We start from the raw sequence: 19681 nt of genomic DNA, 5'->3' as shown, positions 1-19681 counted from the left end.
TGCATACATGCATACACAGATAATATTTTCCATATAAAACTAAAATTATTTTATATCAGATTGATCACGTTTAAACTGTCCGGGAGCATTCTTTAATTTATTTGCAATAGCCAAAGCAATATTTTTTGTTGTTGCATGTTTGAATCGCTCTGTTACTACCTCTAAAACATAAATAATTTTTTTATTTAAATTTATTATTTATTTAAATTATTATACAAGATATGCTACTGATTTAAAAAATGTTATAGAAAATGCTGTTTACACAAAAATAGGTTAGAGTAGCAGACTGTTATAATGGACAAATTTTTAATATGGGAACCCCTCTAAAAAAGAAAATAACAGATTGTTATTGTAGCATCATTTTGAATTTCAAAATGGAATAATTAAATAGTTCAACATTGAATAATTGAATTATTCAACATTGAATGACAAATTTGAAAATTAATTAATTCTAAATATAACATCAAAATATAATAAAAATAAAAAAATAACTTTAATTTGTTTTATATTTTTAAATGCTATGCATTGTTTATATTAATTATATTGCATTGTTTGCTTTTTTGGCTTCTTATTTTCTGAAATGTATTTTCTTGTTTCTTTGTTATTCAGCCTAACGTGGATACGTTTGTAAAACTCAAATATAAACAAGTGACCACATTTGGATTTCACAAGTCAAATTGCAACAGGTCAAAAACGATAATTTTATAAAAAATCAGTGAATGAATATATAAAAATGAATATATATACTTTTAAAATTTTTTATCATTTCGTAACTTTTGAGTACCAACATTTTTTTTGGATAAAATTAAGGATTCATCAAGTATTAAGTGATCTTGAACAACCCCTAATAAAAGATTTTTAAAGATAATTTTTGAAATCTAGTATTATTTAGTTATACAGAATTATAACTAAATAATACTACATTACAGGGTTATAATCAAATTTTTTTCCGAAAATTGTTTTTAAAAACCATTCTATGTGTTTGCTGTCATTCAAACAGGAATAAGCAAAAATATTATCTACGGCAAGAGTAACTTTGTCAGAGATTTTAAAAGTACTCAAACATTCTGCTTAATAAGGTACAAAAATTAATAAGGTACAAATATTAATAAGATACAAGTATTAATAAGGTAAAAATCTTATAAAGGTACAAATATTAATAAGGCACTAATCTTAAAAAGGTACAAATCTTAATAAGGCACAAAAACAGGAGCTCTCAAGCTACTTAATTAATTTTGAGTCATGGTGAGCATGCTTCTGTAAACTCGTAGTTTATATGAGCAATCTCCTGTCTATGTGAGGACATTTTTTTTTTTACGTTTTGAAAATAATGATATACCAAAAAACTTCAATAAAATACTTCAACAAGATTGAAGAAAAGAAACCTTTTCCCAAAATGTATTGAGACAATATCTTTGTGATTACCTGAAATAAACCTTAATGCAACAGTCTCTAGGATTTAATGAAATAAAAATGGATAACATTTATAACATTGATGAATCCAGAAACAAATTAAAAAAACTTTTGTCGAAACTTTTGCAGTGTTAAGCAAGGAAAATATATAATAACTTTTTGTCTGAGCAAGTAAACATGATTCTCACCCATGCTTATCTTTTATGAGTAAGAACAAAACTGGAGCTAATGAACTGAATGCTGGTTTAATAAGAATAGCAGTTAAATTTTGATGGATAAATGAAGACCTTTTTACGTTTCAACACTCTATTGATTTCCTTTAGTATATATCACTATCAGAACCAACTTTACTTTTAGTTGATGGATATACAAGTCACAAACATTGATACAGCATGAGAAAACAACATTCTATTTGTTATCTTTCAATCAAACTGTACACATTGGCTTCAGCATTTAGATGTTTGTTCAAAAGCCTCAATTTTTTCTATGATAAATTTGTCTTTAATTGGCAACGCCTTTGACACATTTTGGAAAAATATTATAGCATATTTATAAAAAGCATATTCTACAGCTAGAATTATAAATGCAGTTAATGATTTTGCTATCACAAATTTAGAAGCCAACAACTTCAACAAATTCCTCTTTACCTACAAAAATATTATCTACACTGCTTCAAATTGTCACTGACAGTGTTTTGACATTATTTCATAGTGCATTCACTGAACACTTAAAAGCACTAGACAATACTCTCTTCAGAATGTATGATTGATGACTGTTGAGTCCTCATTTCATTCAAAGTTTAAGAAATTATTTCTATCAACTGTTCAACCTATAAATCAAAAACAAAAATTGCACCATGATAATTTCAGCATCTCCATATAAGAATTAACTCAAATATAATCCAAACAAAAATCATGAATCACACATGATTACCACAGGCAACCAAACTTAAAAAATGTTTTACGAAAAAGTTGATTTAATAATATTTTCTACAGTGATAAATCTTTGGGGAACTTTGCTTTTCATGCTTCAATCAAAACAACGATTTGGAATAAAAGATTCTACAAAAACTCGAAAAACATTTTACTAATTTGTATTAAAAATTTTCCATTTTTAATCCATAATTTAAAGCTATCTAACAGGAACACTAAAAATCATTGCCAAACTATAAACATAGTTATTATAAACATATTAGAAACTATATTATAAATTAAGATTTGAGATCAGGGTTAATAAGCACACAGCACTTTGATTTCTTGTCCTAAAACAGATTTATATATAAAAAAAATTATTTTATTAAATCTAACCCTGAATCATCTCAAAAAATTCTAAACTTTTGAAAGCAATCTTCTTTTTGCCATGACGACAGGATCCTTTCATGTTTAACATTGTCATAACAGAAACACTAAACAACCTAAAATACATTTATACTACTTCACTTCAATCTTAGTAGATTGATATATCAATTTGCTATTAATTGACCTTTTATATATTATTACAACAACACATATTTTTAAAATTTTTGAAAAATCATAATAAAAAAAATGAAAAAATAAAATAGAAATATAATTAACATTTAAAAAACACTTTGAAAAAAAAAAAAAACCACGCTAAATCAGCTATTTAAATAGTTTATTTTTCATTCACTGACACACTGGCCCTCCACAAGTTCAAGATCAATAAAAATGTCAACAAAAACTGTTTGCAGATCCTTTTAGAACTTTTTTTGTAGATCACAAATCTGTTGAAATTAAAATCCTAGCTGCTCGTCATGTTTTTTAACTTAGATTTTTAACTTTTGATTTCGTCATTATTTCAAAACATATTTTTTCATTTGGCGTGAAAAAACTATGAGTTCTAAAATTGTTATAAATTACTTCAGCAATACTTTTGCATATCTATCTGCAATACTTTTGAAAGTTATTATAAAATCTACAATATGCGATAAAACCACACTTTTGCATACTTTAAATCCAATTGGAGCAATTGCTAAGTGAATTAGAAAAGAAGTAACAAATTGTTTTAATCGATATTTTTATTAGTGTTAAAAAAAACAGGGTTTAAACAAATAAAATCAAAATGAATAGAAAATAAAAGTGTTATAAATGTCTAGAACTAAATTCCACAACAGCTTTCATCAACCGCTCCCCATATGACACATCGGTAATCATATTAATTTGATATTGAGACCAATACTTTAAAAAATCCCTATGGATTGACTCTCCGACTTGTTCAGATACAAGTCCTAGTCCATAATCTGATTTTAGTACACAAAGGCAATGTTCAATGTGTTCAAGAATTACGTGCATTTTTAGAGTTTCAGATAAATCTGTTGCCTGCAACAGAGTTTTCAAAACTTGCAGGTAATGAGATAAACTGTAAGAAACCTTTCCAGTTCCAAAACAACATTTGACAACATTGTCCATTGCTTTTAGCAATAAAACTAAAGGCAACAACAATAACAGGCTAACTTTACCAAGAACATTAGCTTCAAGAAGTTTATCTGCACGTTGAAGTAGCTTACGACATGCATTGCCTTCAAAAACCTTACCCAGACAAAAATTACGAATTAACTAATTTTGATGTTAATTAGTAAAAACTGTCTCTAAACTCTTAATCAAATTCTAACATGGTAATATCTTAAAATCAGCTTTAACTTTAAGGGCCATAGCATGGCTTTTTCTCTACCTAAAAGTGGCGAAATTCCCTTCCAAAAGACATAATTGATAAATCTTTGTATTAAATGTTATTCAGGAGGAGGGTATTTAGCTATAACTAACATAGAATCTGGTTTGTTAAAAAGTGGAAGGCTCATGGTATTCATAGTGTTTGGGGCATCTCTTTTTTTAATTCCTCCTAATAGCTGAAACCTAATAAAATATATATTAAACATATATTTTATTTTATTACTAAACAGGTGATAGTACATTGATAACAGAAAATTATTTAAAACATAATGTTGTTTAATTTTACCTGTAGTAGCATTTTCTTAGATCACCATATGTTCGCAAACCTGCAGATCTTTTGTTCAAAGATTTCAAAGAAATATCTAAATTGCAGTTTACATCACATATATTTTCTTCCTTATGTTTAATTAATCCTTGGAGTGACCATAATTTAACATCGCAATATGGACAAGGATTTGTTAACGTGGCTGACTGTAGACCATTAACAACCAAAATTAATTTAAAGTCAGCTACAAAAACAAAAGAAATTCTATCTAACCTAATTAGATTAAACAGCAGTTTCATGTTTTCAAAAGATTCTTTAATTTGAGTTACTATACAAGCATAATTAATCTGTGAACACCTTTTAACTTTCCTTTTTTGCTAGCTGTTCCCCTTTCAAAGTACAAGGATCTTTTTTTGTTAGGAAGGCTTAGTTCCACCGACTTTTTGAACTCTTCAGTTTCATCCTTGGTTAATTCATGATTTAGCTCTGGGTGATAACTTTCTGGTAAAATTGTTGCACAAATTTTTAGAAAGCCCTGGCCTCTGTTGCCCCCGGCCTCCGTCCGCCCTCAGTTCTGGCCTCCGTCAGCCATTACCTAAGTTAAGGAGATTTACTTCTGAAAATTATGTCACTTATTACAAAATAAATTTTAATGTAAATATAAAACACAATAATATCTTAATGTATACTTTTTCATTATTCTCTCTAGCTATCATCACGGCATCCACAATATCTTGTGAATCTGCCCAACAAATTGTTCACTTTGCTTTATCTTTAAATTTACCCTCTATATCAAACATATCTTGTGTAACCTGATATAAATTTTTCAAAGATTTAGATTTTTCTGATACCTGCTTTCTGTAATAGGCAGAAACAGCTTTTTTACCTATATTGGATCTAATAAAACTAGTAAATTTCTCCATCACATTTGAAGATACATATTTACAGTATTTATCTGAAAGTTATTCAAGCCTTGGCTTGAAAAGTTGACTTTTTTTGGCTATATCAAGTTTTAAAATGATTTGTGATTTGTACCTGTCTTTTGAATAAAGTTCTTAGCAGATATTCTTTTTACTTGAGTCTTTTTGATTAACTGCGTTAGTTTTAGGTAATAAATTTATTAACTGGTCTTTTCCTTTTTCTGTTAAGGTTTTGTTTAAAATTTTTTCAGTATTTTCTGCTGATTTTGTTTGCTTGCAATAATGGAACAGTCCTTTTCCAATTTCTGATTTGCAATACAAACAAATGATTATTGAATTTGCACCTTCATTACCTTCACTGTCTTTAGTAATGTTAAAAGTCAATCTTCTTTTATAACCTCTTCCTCTAACGATGGGTTGATGACCAATATACCATCCTGTGATGCATATATAGCAACTGCATTGCCTATCTCCTATAGTTCTAGTTTCTTTTATCAACAATATGTCTTCATAGTTTGATATTATATGCAATTTTCTATTTTTAATATCTTTGTTTCGCTCATTCAGTGTTATTCTGCAGGTACCACATATACTAAGAGAATATTTGCTGTTTGCTTGTCAAAATCTAAATTTATATACATTCTAATTTGTTCAGCTATCTTTTCTGTGATTGCAAACTGCTGAGACTTTTTTTTTGAAATAATTTTTTTTCCACACGGTGCTCACACTTTTGCTTTAGATTCATCATGATTTCTGATTTGTTAGACATATCTTAAGTATAATGCTCAATACTTATTTTTAAAGACTTAGTTCATAATTTTCTAAAAAATAAAGAAGATGACAAAGATAAAGACTTTATTTTTATATAAAGTCTTTATCTTTGTTATTACTTATAGTTATTACTTCTTACGCTTGTTATCATTTCCGTTTATAATTACTTGATAAAAGCTCAAAATTTTATTAATTTAGTTTAATAGAGTTCTTTATTCAAACTGAAAGTATTCAAACCAAACATTGACGTTTTTAGGAAAAAATAGTCATTTTGAAAGTCATTTAAAAATTTTGGACGAGGAGTTAGAATTTTAATTTCAACAGATTTGTGATGTAAAAAAAAAGTTCTTAAAGGATCTGGAAACAGTTTTTGCTGACATTTTCATCAGTCTTGAATTTGTTGAGGGTCAGTGTGCTGATGAATGTAGTATACAACTATTAAAAAAAATTGAATTTATGTAAAAACTCATTTACCTGTCCAAAATATTGCGTACCATTTCTCCGTAATCATCGCCTCCTACACTCCTTAACTTTTCTATCTATAAACAAATATTTCAATATATAAAATAGTTACAAAATAGTTACAAAAGTAAGTAATAAATTATTATAATTTTAGGTAAAAACAAATATTGATTATTATTTATTCTAATTAAAATGCGATCTAAGTTACAAATAAATAGGTTAACTTACAGCATTTTTTCTTACAATAGGATCCTTTAATTCATTATTTACTGTTTCGAGACTTGGAATGTCATTAATTTTACAAATCTTGATTGAACTGGGGGGGCTAGATGTGTTTATCATTTTCCTTAATTCATCTCTAATTTCCGCCAATAACGATAATGTTTTTTTTTGAAAATCTAACAGATAAGTGATTAAATTAAGATATAAACAAAAGTGGAACTTAAAAAAAACTATTATAAACATTTTTCAACTCACTAGCTTCTGACATTGGAAAGCCATCTTTATTGGTGTTATTTAGACAAACAGTATTATTCATTTCTAAAAATTATTACAATATTTTAAAATAAATTTTATAAAAGTTTATTAAAGTTTTTTTAAACAAAAAATATTAGGTTTGCTAATACCAATAGAAAATCTGCTACCAACAAGCTAGCAGTATTGTATAAAGATAATCATTAGACTACAAAGGTTGCTGGCTTAATCCAACTAGCAACAAGCTGGCAACAGCTGGTAGAAATAAAGCTAGTATAACTAAATAGACATGTTGTCTCTGATAATAGCTTTTCTCAGTTTATACTTGTTCTATTTTAGGTGGTTTTGACCCACCTCAAAAATTGATTTGATTGATTCACCCTGTTATTGCACTTTTTATTATTACCTTACTTTTATTTCTTCTGTGATTTTCTTCATAATGGTTCTTGGGCTGATGTCTTTTATCAACCTGTTGAAAACTGCGCCTTCATCATAATCTCATAGATTCCACTAACTCATCTCTTAAACCTAATGACATTTCTACTGACATGCTAGAGTACAGGTGAACTTTTTGTTCTGACAACAATCTAGTCATAGTCTTACAAAATTTTGATTGACTTGTCATTAGGCAAAAATTTTTTACTGTAACTGTTCCTTTATGCTCAAAAAACACTTCTATTTTTTTACCACGAACATCAATGAAAATAAATTTACAATTTTTATAGACACTGTTAACTTTTTGCAACATTCAACTTGAATAGTGGTTGCCTAAAACTTTGCTAAAAGTAAACTTGCTTAAGAAAAAAGTTTAAAGATTGAACTTAAAGCCTAAACATAGTCCCTAAACCAAAACATGACTTTATTTTTTTAAACATAAAAAAAAAACCATTAAAAAATACATTATTTCTAAAAAAAATAAAAAAGACATTATTTCAAAGCATGACCTATATTTTTTATGGTCTTGCTTCTTAATTTTGATTTACTATTTATTCTATTCATTTGTGGTTATTTCAAAACTTTGCAACCAGTGCAACGTTCATCAACGAGCAATTTAACATTTGTTAACATCACTACATATGTGTATTTCAGCCTCAACAAATTGATTTTTAAATCTTAATAAAAATTTTCAAATTTAAATCATATTTATTAAAAAATAGTTAAGTATAATGTGTTGCAAAAACTTAAATATGAAACTTGTGCTTAATTTTCTTTATTCCGATTCACTCCCAACAAGGCTAAAAGCAACCACTATCAAGTTGGGAGCTATTAGAAGAAAAGAATAGAGTTAAAGAACAAGGAAAAGGTTGAGAGAAGACTTAAAAAGTTGAAGGTTGTATGAGTCAGGAAAACATGAAGATGGGAGAGAGTTCCAAAGGGTTGAATTATATTTAAAATATTATTAACATTTTTTTATTAAATTTAACAATAGGCAAAAAAAAAAAAAATACTTTGCATAACTTTATTATTACAATACAAGCAAGTACAATAAACAAATAAACAAATAGATATAAATCATATTCACCTTCAACAACAATTGAAAAATCTTTTACTTCATTTTCTAAAAAAACAATATCCATCTAAGTTTTTTCAATTTAAATTGGTTTGACTGTATAAAAATTAACCATACTGCTATACAACTTTATTAAAAAAAAACTTTCTACATGTAGTACTAATATCTTTATTTCTTATCAAATCCAATTTGCCATACAAATCTTTTTTGCTGAATGTAGATATACATTCTTAAAAATGCCCAATAATACAAAAAGTACATTAAAAATAAAAGAGTTATGCACATAATAGTTACATAAAAAATTGCAATCAAAAAAATACATAATTTCTCCCGCAAAACTATTTCTAATAAAATATATTAGATATATGCAATACTTATAGTTAATAAATAAAATCACACTAACAATGTTTCTTCACACTCAATAGTTATGTACAATAGTTAATACTAATTATATAATTAACAGTATAATAATTATACAATAAACAAAAAAATATTACTAGACTTTTTTTTGGGTGTAAGTCCTTCTATGTGGTCTAAGGAATTTAAACCTCTTTTAGTTTTTATTTGTTCTCCATCAGAGTGATGATCTATAACATGAGATTTTTAATAAAATTTTTATCAAAAAAATACAAGTAAATGTATCAATAAGAAGCAAAACAAACATAATTAAGTAAATAGTAACTAAGTAAAGGTATAGCAAAAGAAACATAATAATCATACTAGACATATTATTAACTGTGGAAATTAGCACATCTAATAAGGTTCTGTTTGAAAACGAACTTTCTGTGCTTGTTGCAAATGCTGTTTTTAAATAAAATTAATGCTGTATACAAAAGCTAATAATAAGAATTAAAAATTAAATACATAGTATACAATTTTAATAAACAATTTACTAAATTTATTGAATTTATTAAACAAGTAAAATAAACTTGTGACTAAATATTGTCATGAAAAAAAAGTATATGATCAACAACTTTAATTTTAACAAAAGGAACATCCACAGTATTTTTATTATATATTTATTTGTCATTATGTTTTTAATATTTTTTTATAACATTTGATGATGGTTAATTTGCGTGAGTTATGTTTAAAGTAAATTAAGTTTTTTAATTTTTACCATATATATATATATATATATATATATATATATATATATATATATATATATATATATATATATATATATATATATATATATATATATATATATATATATATATATATATATATATATATATATATATATATATATATATATATATATATATATATATATACATATATATATATATAAATTTATAATTTTGTATATATATATATATATATATATTTATATATATATATAATTTTATAATATAAAATTATATATATATATATAATTAATATTTACGTAGAAATATAGATATATGTATATAGAAACTGAAAACTAAAATTACCTGAAAAATAACGGTACTATGGATTATGTTTGCATAAGATAAAATCAAAAACAATAAAACAATAGCATAACTGAATCTCTTGAAATAAAATATACAGGAATAGTTTTTATTATATAATCTCGACATAAAGATCTAACTTGATAAATGCATGATTTTTGAATGATTAACATAAACATTGGACTTGATAATTGCATAATTAATGAGTGATTTACAAAACAGTACGCTTATGTAAATAAATTGTTAACTTTATGACTTTTATCAGAGTATTTTAATCAAAATACTTTTATATTACCTAAATTATCTTATAGCACAAAAGTAAAGATCAAAAAATTATTTAATTAAGGCCTTTTTTTTATGTTTATGTTATTTGAATAATTATGGATGGTAGTGTATATACATAATATTGTCTAATAAACAGAGTAATATGAAGTTACACTGAAAAAGGAAGCAATGTGGGCTTCAGTACATATACTCACTATCTAAAAAAAATATTCAAAAGAATGCTGCTACATCGACTAAGGGTTTGGGTTAGGGCAGCAATCATTTTTTTCAATATACTTCATTTTTTCTTCTTCCTTTGAAAAAAAAAAACTATTAGAAAAATAATAATGCAAAAATGCATTGTAAACATAGTTGGACCTGCTCTTGCAGCCAACTTTCAACACCATTGTCACATTGTCGTAATGTTGCATCTTTTTCTCTTTTTAATAAATACTATAATGGACACTGCTCTAAAGAGATAGCGTCTCTTGTGCCATCTGCTAAAATTCATTCTTGTGTTACTTGTCATTTAATTAAGTCTCATCTTTTTACTGTGACTGTTCCTACATGCTCCGAAAAATCTTTTTTATCTAGTTTTTTTCATTGAACATCTGTTCTTTGAAATCTGGTCTCTTCATTCTGTCTCCCTGATTTATACAATTTGCAATCTTTTAAGTCGTCTGTTTATCATTATTTTGCTTTAAAAACGTTATCTTTTCCTTCCAGTGACTTTCAACTTAATTAGTGGTTGCTTGCAGCCTTGTTGGAAGTAAAGATACGGATACCATCAATAAAAGAATACAAAATACAATTCTGTCACTAAAAGAATACAAAATACAATTGCTTGATAAAACTAAAGTATTAATTAAAGGAATAAGATAGAAAGCTTTCTTCTTTATTAATAAAGATTAAAAAAGAAAAGAAAATATTTTTTATAATAATTATGGTATTAAAACATCAAATTATCCTAAACAAATTTTCAATACGTCTGCATTTGAAACAATCTGATATACCTAATAAAAAACATTAAATTTTGTTAAGTACACAACAATTTCTAAAACAAGTTAAAAGATGACATATTTACCATACCCAATAGTAATCTTACTTATACTTTTTCAGACAAAAAATCCAATTTATATGACGCACTGTTAAGATCCAGTTTTAATCACAAACTTTCATATCACCCTTAATTTAAATTCACTTCATATCAAGAACCGTAAACACAACATTATATGGTTTAAACCTCTTTTTAGCAAAAATGTTAGCACTAACATAGGAAAAAGCTTTTTAACTATAACCAACAAACACTTCCCAATAAATCACAAACTTCACAAAATTTTCAACAGAAACACGGTAAAAATGAGTTTTAGCTGTCTGCCAAATATGAAATTTATTTTAAACATAATCCCTAGAGTCTTTGAAACTTTATGAGATTATCATTATTTCCAATAATATAAAATTTAACAGACAAAAAAAAACTCAGATTCTTGCTTCTAGAGCATCCATCTTAAAATCAACACCGATTTCAAGATCATTTTTTCTAGTCCATGGTGTTCTTGAACCTCTTAAACAAAGGATAGTTAAGCGAAGTATCTCGAAAGATAACTTCGTTCTTAACCACATAACATAACAATTGCGTATTTTTCGTTTTGTTTTTCTGGTAGTTTCTCGGCTAGTCTTCTAACAAACTTATGACATTCTTTACCCTTACCTCCATTTGTACAAAACACTAGTGGTGTCAAACTGCCATGTTCGATTTCACAAACTTGTTCGCCATATTCTCTTTTTTTTTCCTTTTCGTGTTTTCTGAATATAGCAGCTATATCCAGATTTTTGTTACTCATGGAATTGACATGCATAACTCTTACGATAAAAAATGCTGTCTGTCCATTTTGCCAAAAACCGTTTGCTTTAATATCCAAACGAGCTTAGTTACTTTTATTTGCGGTATGGAAATGAAAATTCTCATTACCAAGGGGTATGAGGTGTGGTTTGGATTGAACATTTATGCACACTCTTTTAAGTAATGCAGTGAACAAATTTCTTATGTTATCATGGCGACTTGAAATGAAGCAACCTTTCTTACACAACAAAGCAAGAGTTACATTGAAAAGTTCTCCGCATTCACAATTACAAGAGATATTTTTTAATTCGAAATTATATCTTAAGCAAAGTTTCTCGAATCTCGAAATTCTTCTTTGTTTAAAACAAAACCTTGGTTTTCTAGCGGTAAGGTGTTTAACCAAGTGCTTGCACATTCGCTTCTTGTTTGCTGTATGTTTCTTAACTTAGACTCTGGCTGCATTGAACCAACTGCGATTATTTTCTTGGTGCAATGCTTAAGTCTGTCACTAGATGATATTTTTTCAAGATCTTCTAGAACATTCCAGGTAGAGTTTTTTGTTTTTAAAATTGTGTCTTGATCAATAATTTGCTGTACAAGATTTTCAGTTAACTTCACAGATGATAAAAACTGGTAAGGCGCTTCTTCAATTAGTATAGGTATACCCAATCTTCCATCTTGAGGAGTTAATGTAAAAAGTTTTCTAATGTGATCCTCAAAGGGCATATTTTTTCCAAAAAGAGTTGGCAAACACAAATGACCAAGTATTTCGTTTACAGGCGCTAGATACTGTTCAAATTTTGGAATAGCTTTTAGAAAATAAGTAAATTTTGAACGAAATTCTTTTGTCAATATAATAAAACCAGCCTGTGTTTCCGCAACTCTTATTTAACAATTTAAGAGAGCCGCAACCACAGCAACACATATTACTAGTCTTGCTTATCTTTATAGCATATACCTTTTTCAGAAATAGAAGAAAAAAACAAAGAATAATGAAAGAAAATATTACTTCTAACTCCCAAACCCTAAGTAGATAAAGTGGCACTCTTTATCAGCAATGGGCTCTTAGTATATATATATATATATATATATATATATATATATATATATATATATATATATATATATATATATATATATATATATATATATATATATATATATATATATATATATATATATATATATATGTATTTTCATTAACTTTATGATATTAGTTACTCTAAGATTTTTTATTAAACATCCAGACATATTTTTTCATCCCTTTTTTTACTTCAGTCAAGGTGCACCACCGGTGGTGTACCTTGGAGGTATGTATGTTGTATCTTGGAGGTATTATTGTTTTAAAAAATTAAGTACTCAATATGGTAAAAATTTGATATAATCTTTACTTATAGGACAATTGGACTTCACATCAGAGATAATATTAATCTAACTAGGTTTATATAAACTATATATGAACATATATGAATTTTTACTTATGTTGAAATTACATATGATTGTAAATTTAAACTAATTTATACTTAGAAGTATTAAAAACTTACAAAAGAAATAAATTTGATTAAGAAAAGAATGATAGAAAATATCTACATTGAAGTTAAGTAATAATAAGTATTTCACTTTGATTTAACATTTCTCTACTCTACATTCAGGTAATCAAAGTTAATGCCAAATGAGTTTTTCCAGCTGTCAAGCTGAACCTCCTGTAATAGAGGGATATGGCATCTGAAAGACCATGCCTGATTTTTCTAACTCATACACAGTTTTATAATCTCTTTAATAAATCTCTTTGAAAAACAGTTTCAATTTAAAAAAGAAATACACACATCATATTATACTAAAGAAATTTTTATTAAACAAAAAAAATCATAATAAACTATAACAACATATTACATTAAAAAAATACTTTCATAACAAATATTACTAACAATAGAATTTACAAAATCTTGTAAGTGTATACCTTGGTTGTACCACCAAGGTACACCACATTAGCTACCTCCAAGGTATACCGATGCAACAGTTTTTACAAAATCGCTACCAGTTTTTACAAAATCGTTTCCAGCATGCTTAAATGCAGCTGAAAACATGCTTTACAATTTTTGATAATAATAATAATGAGCCTTTAGTGGCCAATACATGCAAGCCTTTAATGACCAATACATGCAACTAAAATTTCAGTTTGAATTCATCACTCAAGATGGCAGCACAATTGGCGTGCCTCCAAGGTACACCACTGTCCCCTATATATATATATATATATATATATATATATATATATATATATATATATATATATATATATATATATATATATATATATATATATATATATATACATATATATATATATATATATATATATATATATATATATATATATATATATATATATATATATATATATATATATATACATACATATATATATATATATATATATACATACATATATATATATATATATAAAAAAAAGCAGAAAAGCTGGGAAACAGCTTAACAAGTAAGAACTATACCAGTTTCTGGTCTACCGTGACTTGTACTAGCAGCGAATAATGTAGTCTTCCACTTTCTATTGACTCTGCCTCAGGTCCTGATAATGTATGCCACATGTGGTATAATAACTATTCCACCCTGTTCAACTCAGTCAAGCCAACATGCATTATAAATGACACCTATATAGTTAAACACTTTAATCTTCTTAAAGATGATGCTTATCTTGTCACTCCTAATGAATACCAATCTATCATAAATCATATGTCCTGTGAAAAAGCAGCTCACCATTTTTTAACAACAGGAGAAATAACAGAGTGTGAAGCACCTATTGGTGCTTCACGATCTGTTATTTCTCCTGTTGTTAAAGATAAGAATGGTGACATCTCCGATTCTGCTAATTATCGTCCAACTACATTATTGACATTTTTCTCGAAGATTTTGGAACATATTTTTGTCTCACACGTTAATAAATGTTTCACTGGGACTCCCAACCTATTCGGATTTAAGAAAAAACCATAGCACTTTTATGACAGTTCTTGTTTTAAAAGATATTTTAAATTTTTATCTATCACATGGCTCAAATATGCTTGTCGCATTTAAGGACATTAGTAAAGCCTTTGATAGAGTTCGCTTTGATACACTATTTAAAAAATCTAAAACTATCTCTGGTGTAACTTTACGCTTAGACATTGTCCGGTATGTTGCTCAAACAGCGCAGATTCTTTTGGGTGAAATATTATCCAAAACATTTAATATCAGTAATGGAGTGCAACAAAAAGGTGTACTGTCTCCCCTTCTATTTAATATATATATATTAACAATCTCAGTGTTTTACTCAATAAAACTACCATAGGCTGTTGCTTGGGTCCTTCTCTTGTTAACCATCTTCTTTATGCTGATATTATTGTCCTGTGTGCACCCTCAGCCAAAGGTCTCCAGATCTTACTTGACTTATGCTCCAGTTATGCTGTAAAACATGATATAGATTATAACAATATTAAGTCTCAACTAATGCTTTTTAAAATTTATAAACCCCTTATAAATAGCCCTCATCTCACATTATCTGGCATGGTTCTCACATACACTAGTCAGTATAAATACCTGGGTCACTTGATCTCAAACGATATAAAGGATGACAAAGATATTTTAAAACACGTGCGGTCTATATACGCTAAAGCTAACCTTATCCGTAGAAAGTTCAGCTCTACACAAATACAAACAAAGATTATGTTTTTAATGCCTTTTGCAGCCCAATCTATGGATGTCAGTTGTGGTGTCTTTGGAGCAAAGACGCCAAAACTGACATCATTCCATCGTCTATGGGTTGCATATAATGCACTTCGCTTGATTTTAAACAAGCCACCATGGAACAGTGCAAGTGAATTACTTGTGAAACATGGTGCCCATTCACTTAATGTTGTTACTCGCAAGCAACAATACTCCTCATTGTTACTGCTGCAGAATAGTGAGAACCTCGTCATAAAAGGTTTTGTTAACTCAGACTTGCAGTCTCCACTGATGTTTAAATGGAGACCTGAGTTATATTTATAACACTTTAATTTCTTATCTTTACATATATATATATATATATATTTTTTCTTGGGTTGTGTTTATATTCAAGTGCGTTAGACTTTGTTTTATTCTAATCCACTTTATTTTACCCATTGTATATTTATTATATTGGGCCTTGAGCCTGTCAATAAATTAGATTGATATATATATATATATATATATATATATATATATATATATATATATATATATATATATATATATATATATATATATACATATATATATATATATATATATATATATATATATATATATATATATATATATATATATATATATATATATATATATATATATATAAATGATAGTGCAAAAAATATTAGTAAGTTCTGCAAATTTTACTGATTTTTCAGTTAGAAGCATGTATATGTATATATTTTTTGTTAATTCACCTCCTCAAGGCTGAGACAACAACTACAGACAAGGAGACTACTTATTTGTGGTATAACCCTGTCTCAACTCTGTAACTTCGAAACATGAACCTTTACTTATTTAATACGAACCTGTATTTAGGTTTTTGAAATAGCTATAATTAAAAAAAAAAAGTTTTTATGTCTCAAGATGGTTTGTAAGGAACTTCTTTATCAAAGACTCAAAGACCTTGCTAATAACAGAAAGAAGACTGACTGGACGATAATTAGAGGGGTCAGAATGTTCACCGGAGTTTTTGAAAATTGGAACAACAGATGCCATTTTCTAGCGGACAGGAAAACAAGATTCAGTCAAACACTTATTAAAAAGTTTAGAGAAAATTGTATAAGATCAGCCCCATGAATAAGAGATGGAATGTTAGACCTTCCTTTATTAACAACGCTGTTGAAGATTTTCCAAAAGTCTCTAGTGCCTAACTTCTGAGTTAAGATACGAGATTTAGTGAACTGAAAATAATGGAGCTTAGCATCTGACAGCACCTTCTTACATCAATTTCTTGCAATAAAAAATAGCTGTTTGTTTTCAAGAGAGTTGTTCTTTTGAAAAAGATGAAAAAATGATTATGATTAGATATAGCAGCTGCACAAAAGGGTAAAAAACAATTGAGTAGAATGAGACTTGACTTGGAACTAACAAGAAGGAATAAAAGCATCCATTCCTGCCTGAATCCAGGGGGTTACGTAGGAGTCTCATTAATAGATATTCACATAATGCTTATTTTGTGTTCTTTTTTTTTTTTAAACAATTTCATTATAAAATAATAAAAACTTAAATGATAAAAAGGTAGTTTTAAAACAGTTGATTTTAAACAAAAAAATTTAAGCGTTTTAACTATAACGCTGTAAAATATTGAAAAGAAACACTAATACTTTTTTAAAAGCTCAAGAAGTGATCAATTTCACCCCACATTTTGAGGTAAAATTGGTATATGTTATAAGTTATCATATATGTTAGAAAAATGACTCATATAAGTTAGAAAAATGAATTACCTCATACGTTATATTGCTACAATTTAGCACCAAAAAATATACATAGCATCAGATATATTATACATCATAGACTTATAACACCAATCAGATACATTATATATTATAGATTTATATCACCATATATTGCCACCAGATGAAATTAAAAAACCATTAAGCAATTCGCAATTTGAATGATTGTTTTTTTTATTGGTTAGCAAAAATAAACTGGTATTTTGAGATCTAGTGACTATATGCCTTGGAAAACAAATGAGCTTGAACTTAATGTTACAAGTAGCCAGTAACTTATTTTAGGTGCCCTTAAAAATCCTTACGGTCTTATCACAGAGCACAGCGGAAGAGCATCTGAGAGGATGTTTATGCCTTCTTCCTAACCAATGTTATAAAACTTGCCCAGAGGTAGCATTGAACCAGGAAGCTTCTAAGGTAAGCGCGATAACCACTGAGCTACGGATGCTCCACTTTGTTGAAAGGAAATTTGCCACTTAGTACTTTGCACAAAAACTATACTATTTTTGCATTCAAGTTTTTTTGAAGCATTTTTTATATTAGAATAGATTTAATAATAATCAAATCAAATTTTATATGAAGAATTTAAAGATTAATATATTATTCAATTTAGATATAATATACTAATTAGATCCCCATTTATCGGGTTAAAAAATAGTATACGTTATATTTTTTATTTCATAATTGAAAATAGCAAACATGAAAAATAATTCTTGACCAGCATTAAAAGTTATACAGCAGTATGTTTTAAACTCGCTGATAGCAAACTTCACTTATGAGAGTTTTAAGCTTATATATAAAAAAAATATACATATTATGCAGCCAAGTTTAACAATTTGTCAAAAAGTTTTTATTTATAAATTTAAAAGTTATAAATCATTTAAATTATCTTTAAAGATTTAAAAGAATAATAAAAGATTCAAAAACAAACATTGTTATAACTACTTTCTTATATCCTCTATTTCATACTACCATGTTATAAAAAAATCTCTTTGAATAGGGATTTTTTACCTGCAGCTTTTTCACAATCTATTTTATCTTCAGTGCTTTTTACTTCGCTACCAGATGGGAAATCAATGCACAGCTGTTTATCTTCTAAAATCATTTTTACAACTTATAAAATTACACTCTTTTTTTATTTTTAAACTCATCTCTCTAAATTCCTTTTTAAATTTTTTTTTCCGTACTGAAATATAGCAAAATATAAATCAGAAAACACTTCCCAAAATAACTTGAATATTTATTAATAACTATAAATAAAAAATGCATGCAAAAATGCATTTTTAGATATATAAATAAAACAATCAATCACTCACCATTCACAATTTTAGTTTTTACCCACTTAAATTTATGCCAAGTTTTGTCAACATGAACCTGCTCGATAATGGCTCTTTGCACTGACATTTTTGATGGCCAAAAGACCGCATGAATGTCTTCATTAACCCAATGAGCAGGAATAACATCTTCAAACTGAGAGTTATCATTTTCTTCCCATACAACTCTTGCCCAAAGCGACATTTTTTGGTTGATATTGCATGCCATATTTCAACAAGAAAATGCTAATATAAAAATAATAATGAAGAGTAATATTTATTAAAATATTTTTTCATAAATTATTTTATAATTCTTAATAAAAAATAATTGCATATATATATATATATATATATATATATATATATATATATATATATATATATATATATATATATATATATATATATATATTATATATAATATATATATAATATATATATATATATTATATATATATATAAATTATATATATATATATAAATTATATATATATATAAATTATATATATATATATATATATATATATATATATATATATATATATATATATATATATATATATATATATATATATATATATATATATATATATATATATATATATATATATATTATGGGTATATATATTTATTTCACACAAAAATAGATGATTAGTAAAATAATTTAATCATATCGAGATCGTGTGAAGTTTATTGAGTGCTATAATAGATTAGTAATGATAATAATATAAAATAAAAACTTGGCTAAATGTTATTTAAATACTTTCAAATAAAAAAATTTAGAAATATGATATTACAAAAATATATTAGATTTATTTTATAACTCGCTAA

At 26.7% G+C, this 19681-nt stretch overlaps 1 protein-coding gene across 1 annotated transcript; it reads right to left on the bottom strand.

The window, feature by feature from the left end:
• Nucleotides 1-12: 12 nt before the first annotated feature.
• LOC100212026 (uncharacterized) lies at nucleotides 13-19102 on the bottom strand. Its single transcript, XM_065812427.1, has 10 exons — nucleotides 18854-19102; nucleotides 18549-18632; nucleotides 9223-9303; nucleotides 9000-9089; nucleotides 8515-8550; nucleotides 6996-7058; nucleotides 6747-6916; nucleotides 6531-6595; nucleotides 2721-2827; nucleotides 13-161 (listed from the first exon to the last, which is right to left on the bottom strand). Exons 1-10 carry the CDS (start codon nucleotides 19077-19079, stop codon nucleotides 46-48), a joined length of 1038 nt encoding a protein of 345 aa, XP_065668499.1. The 5' UTR covers nucleotides 19080-19102; the 3' UTR covers nucleotides 13-45.
• Between the last annotated feature and the right edge of the window lie 579 nt (nucleotides 19103-19681).

Source organism: Hydra vulgaris, chromosome 12 (genome assembly GCF_038396675.1).
Source record: "Hydra vulgaris chromosome 12, alternate assembly HydraT2T_AEP".
NCBI lineage: Eukaryota > Metazoa > Cnidaria > Hydrozoa > Anthoathecata > Hydridae > Hydra > Hydra vulgaris.
This window is presented reverse-complemented; position numbering and strand designations above follow the sequence as displayed.

Coding starts and splice junctions, on each gene's coding strand:
- LOC100212026 (XM_065812427.1), bottom strand. CDS start 19,079: ATGGCATGCAATATCAACCAAAAAATGTCGCTTTGGGCAAGAGTTGTA. Junction 18,633..18,853: donor AAAAACTAAAATTGTGAATG/GTGAGTGATTGA, acceptor AAATGATTTTAG/AAGATAAACAGCTGTGCATT. Junction 7,059..8,514: donor TTTTTCAATTGTTGTTGAAG/GTGAATATGATT, acceptor AATAATTTTTAG/AAATGAATAATACTGTTTGT.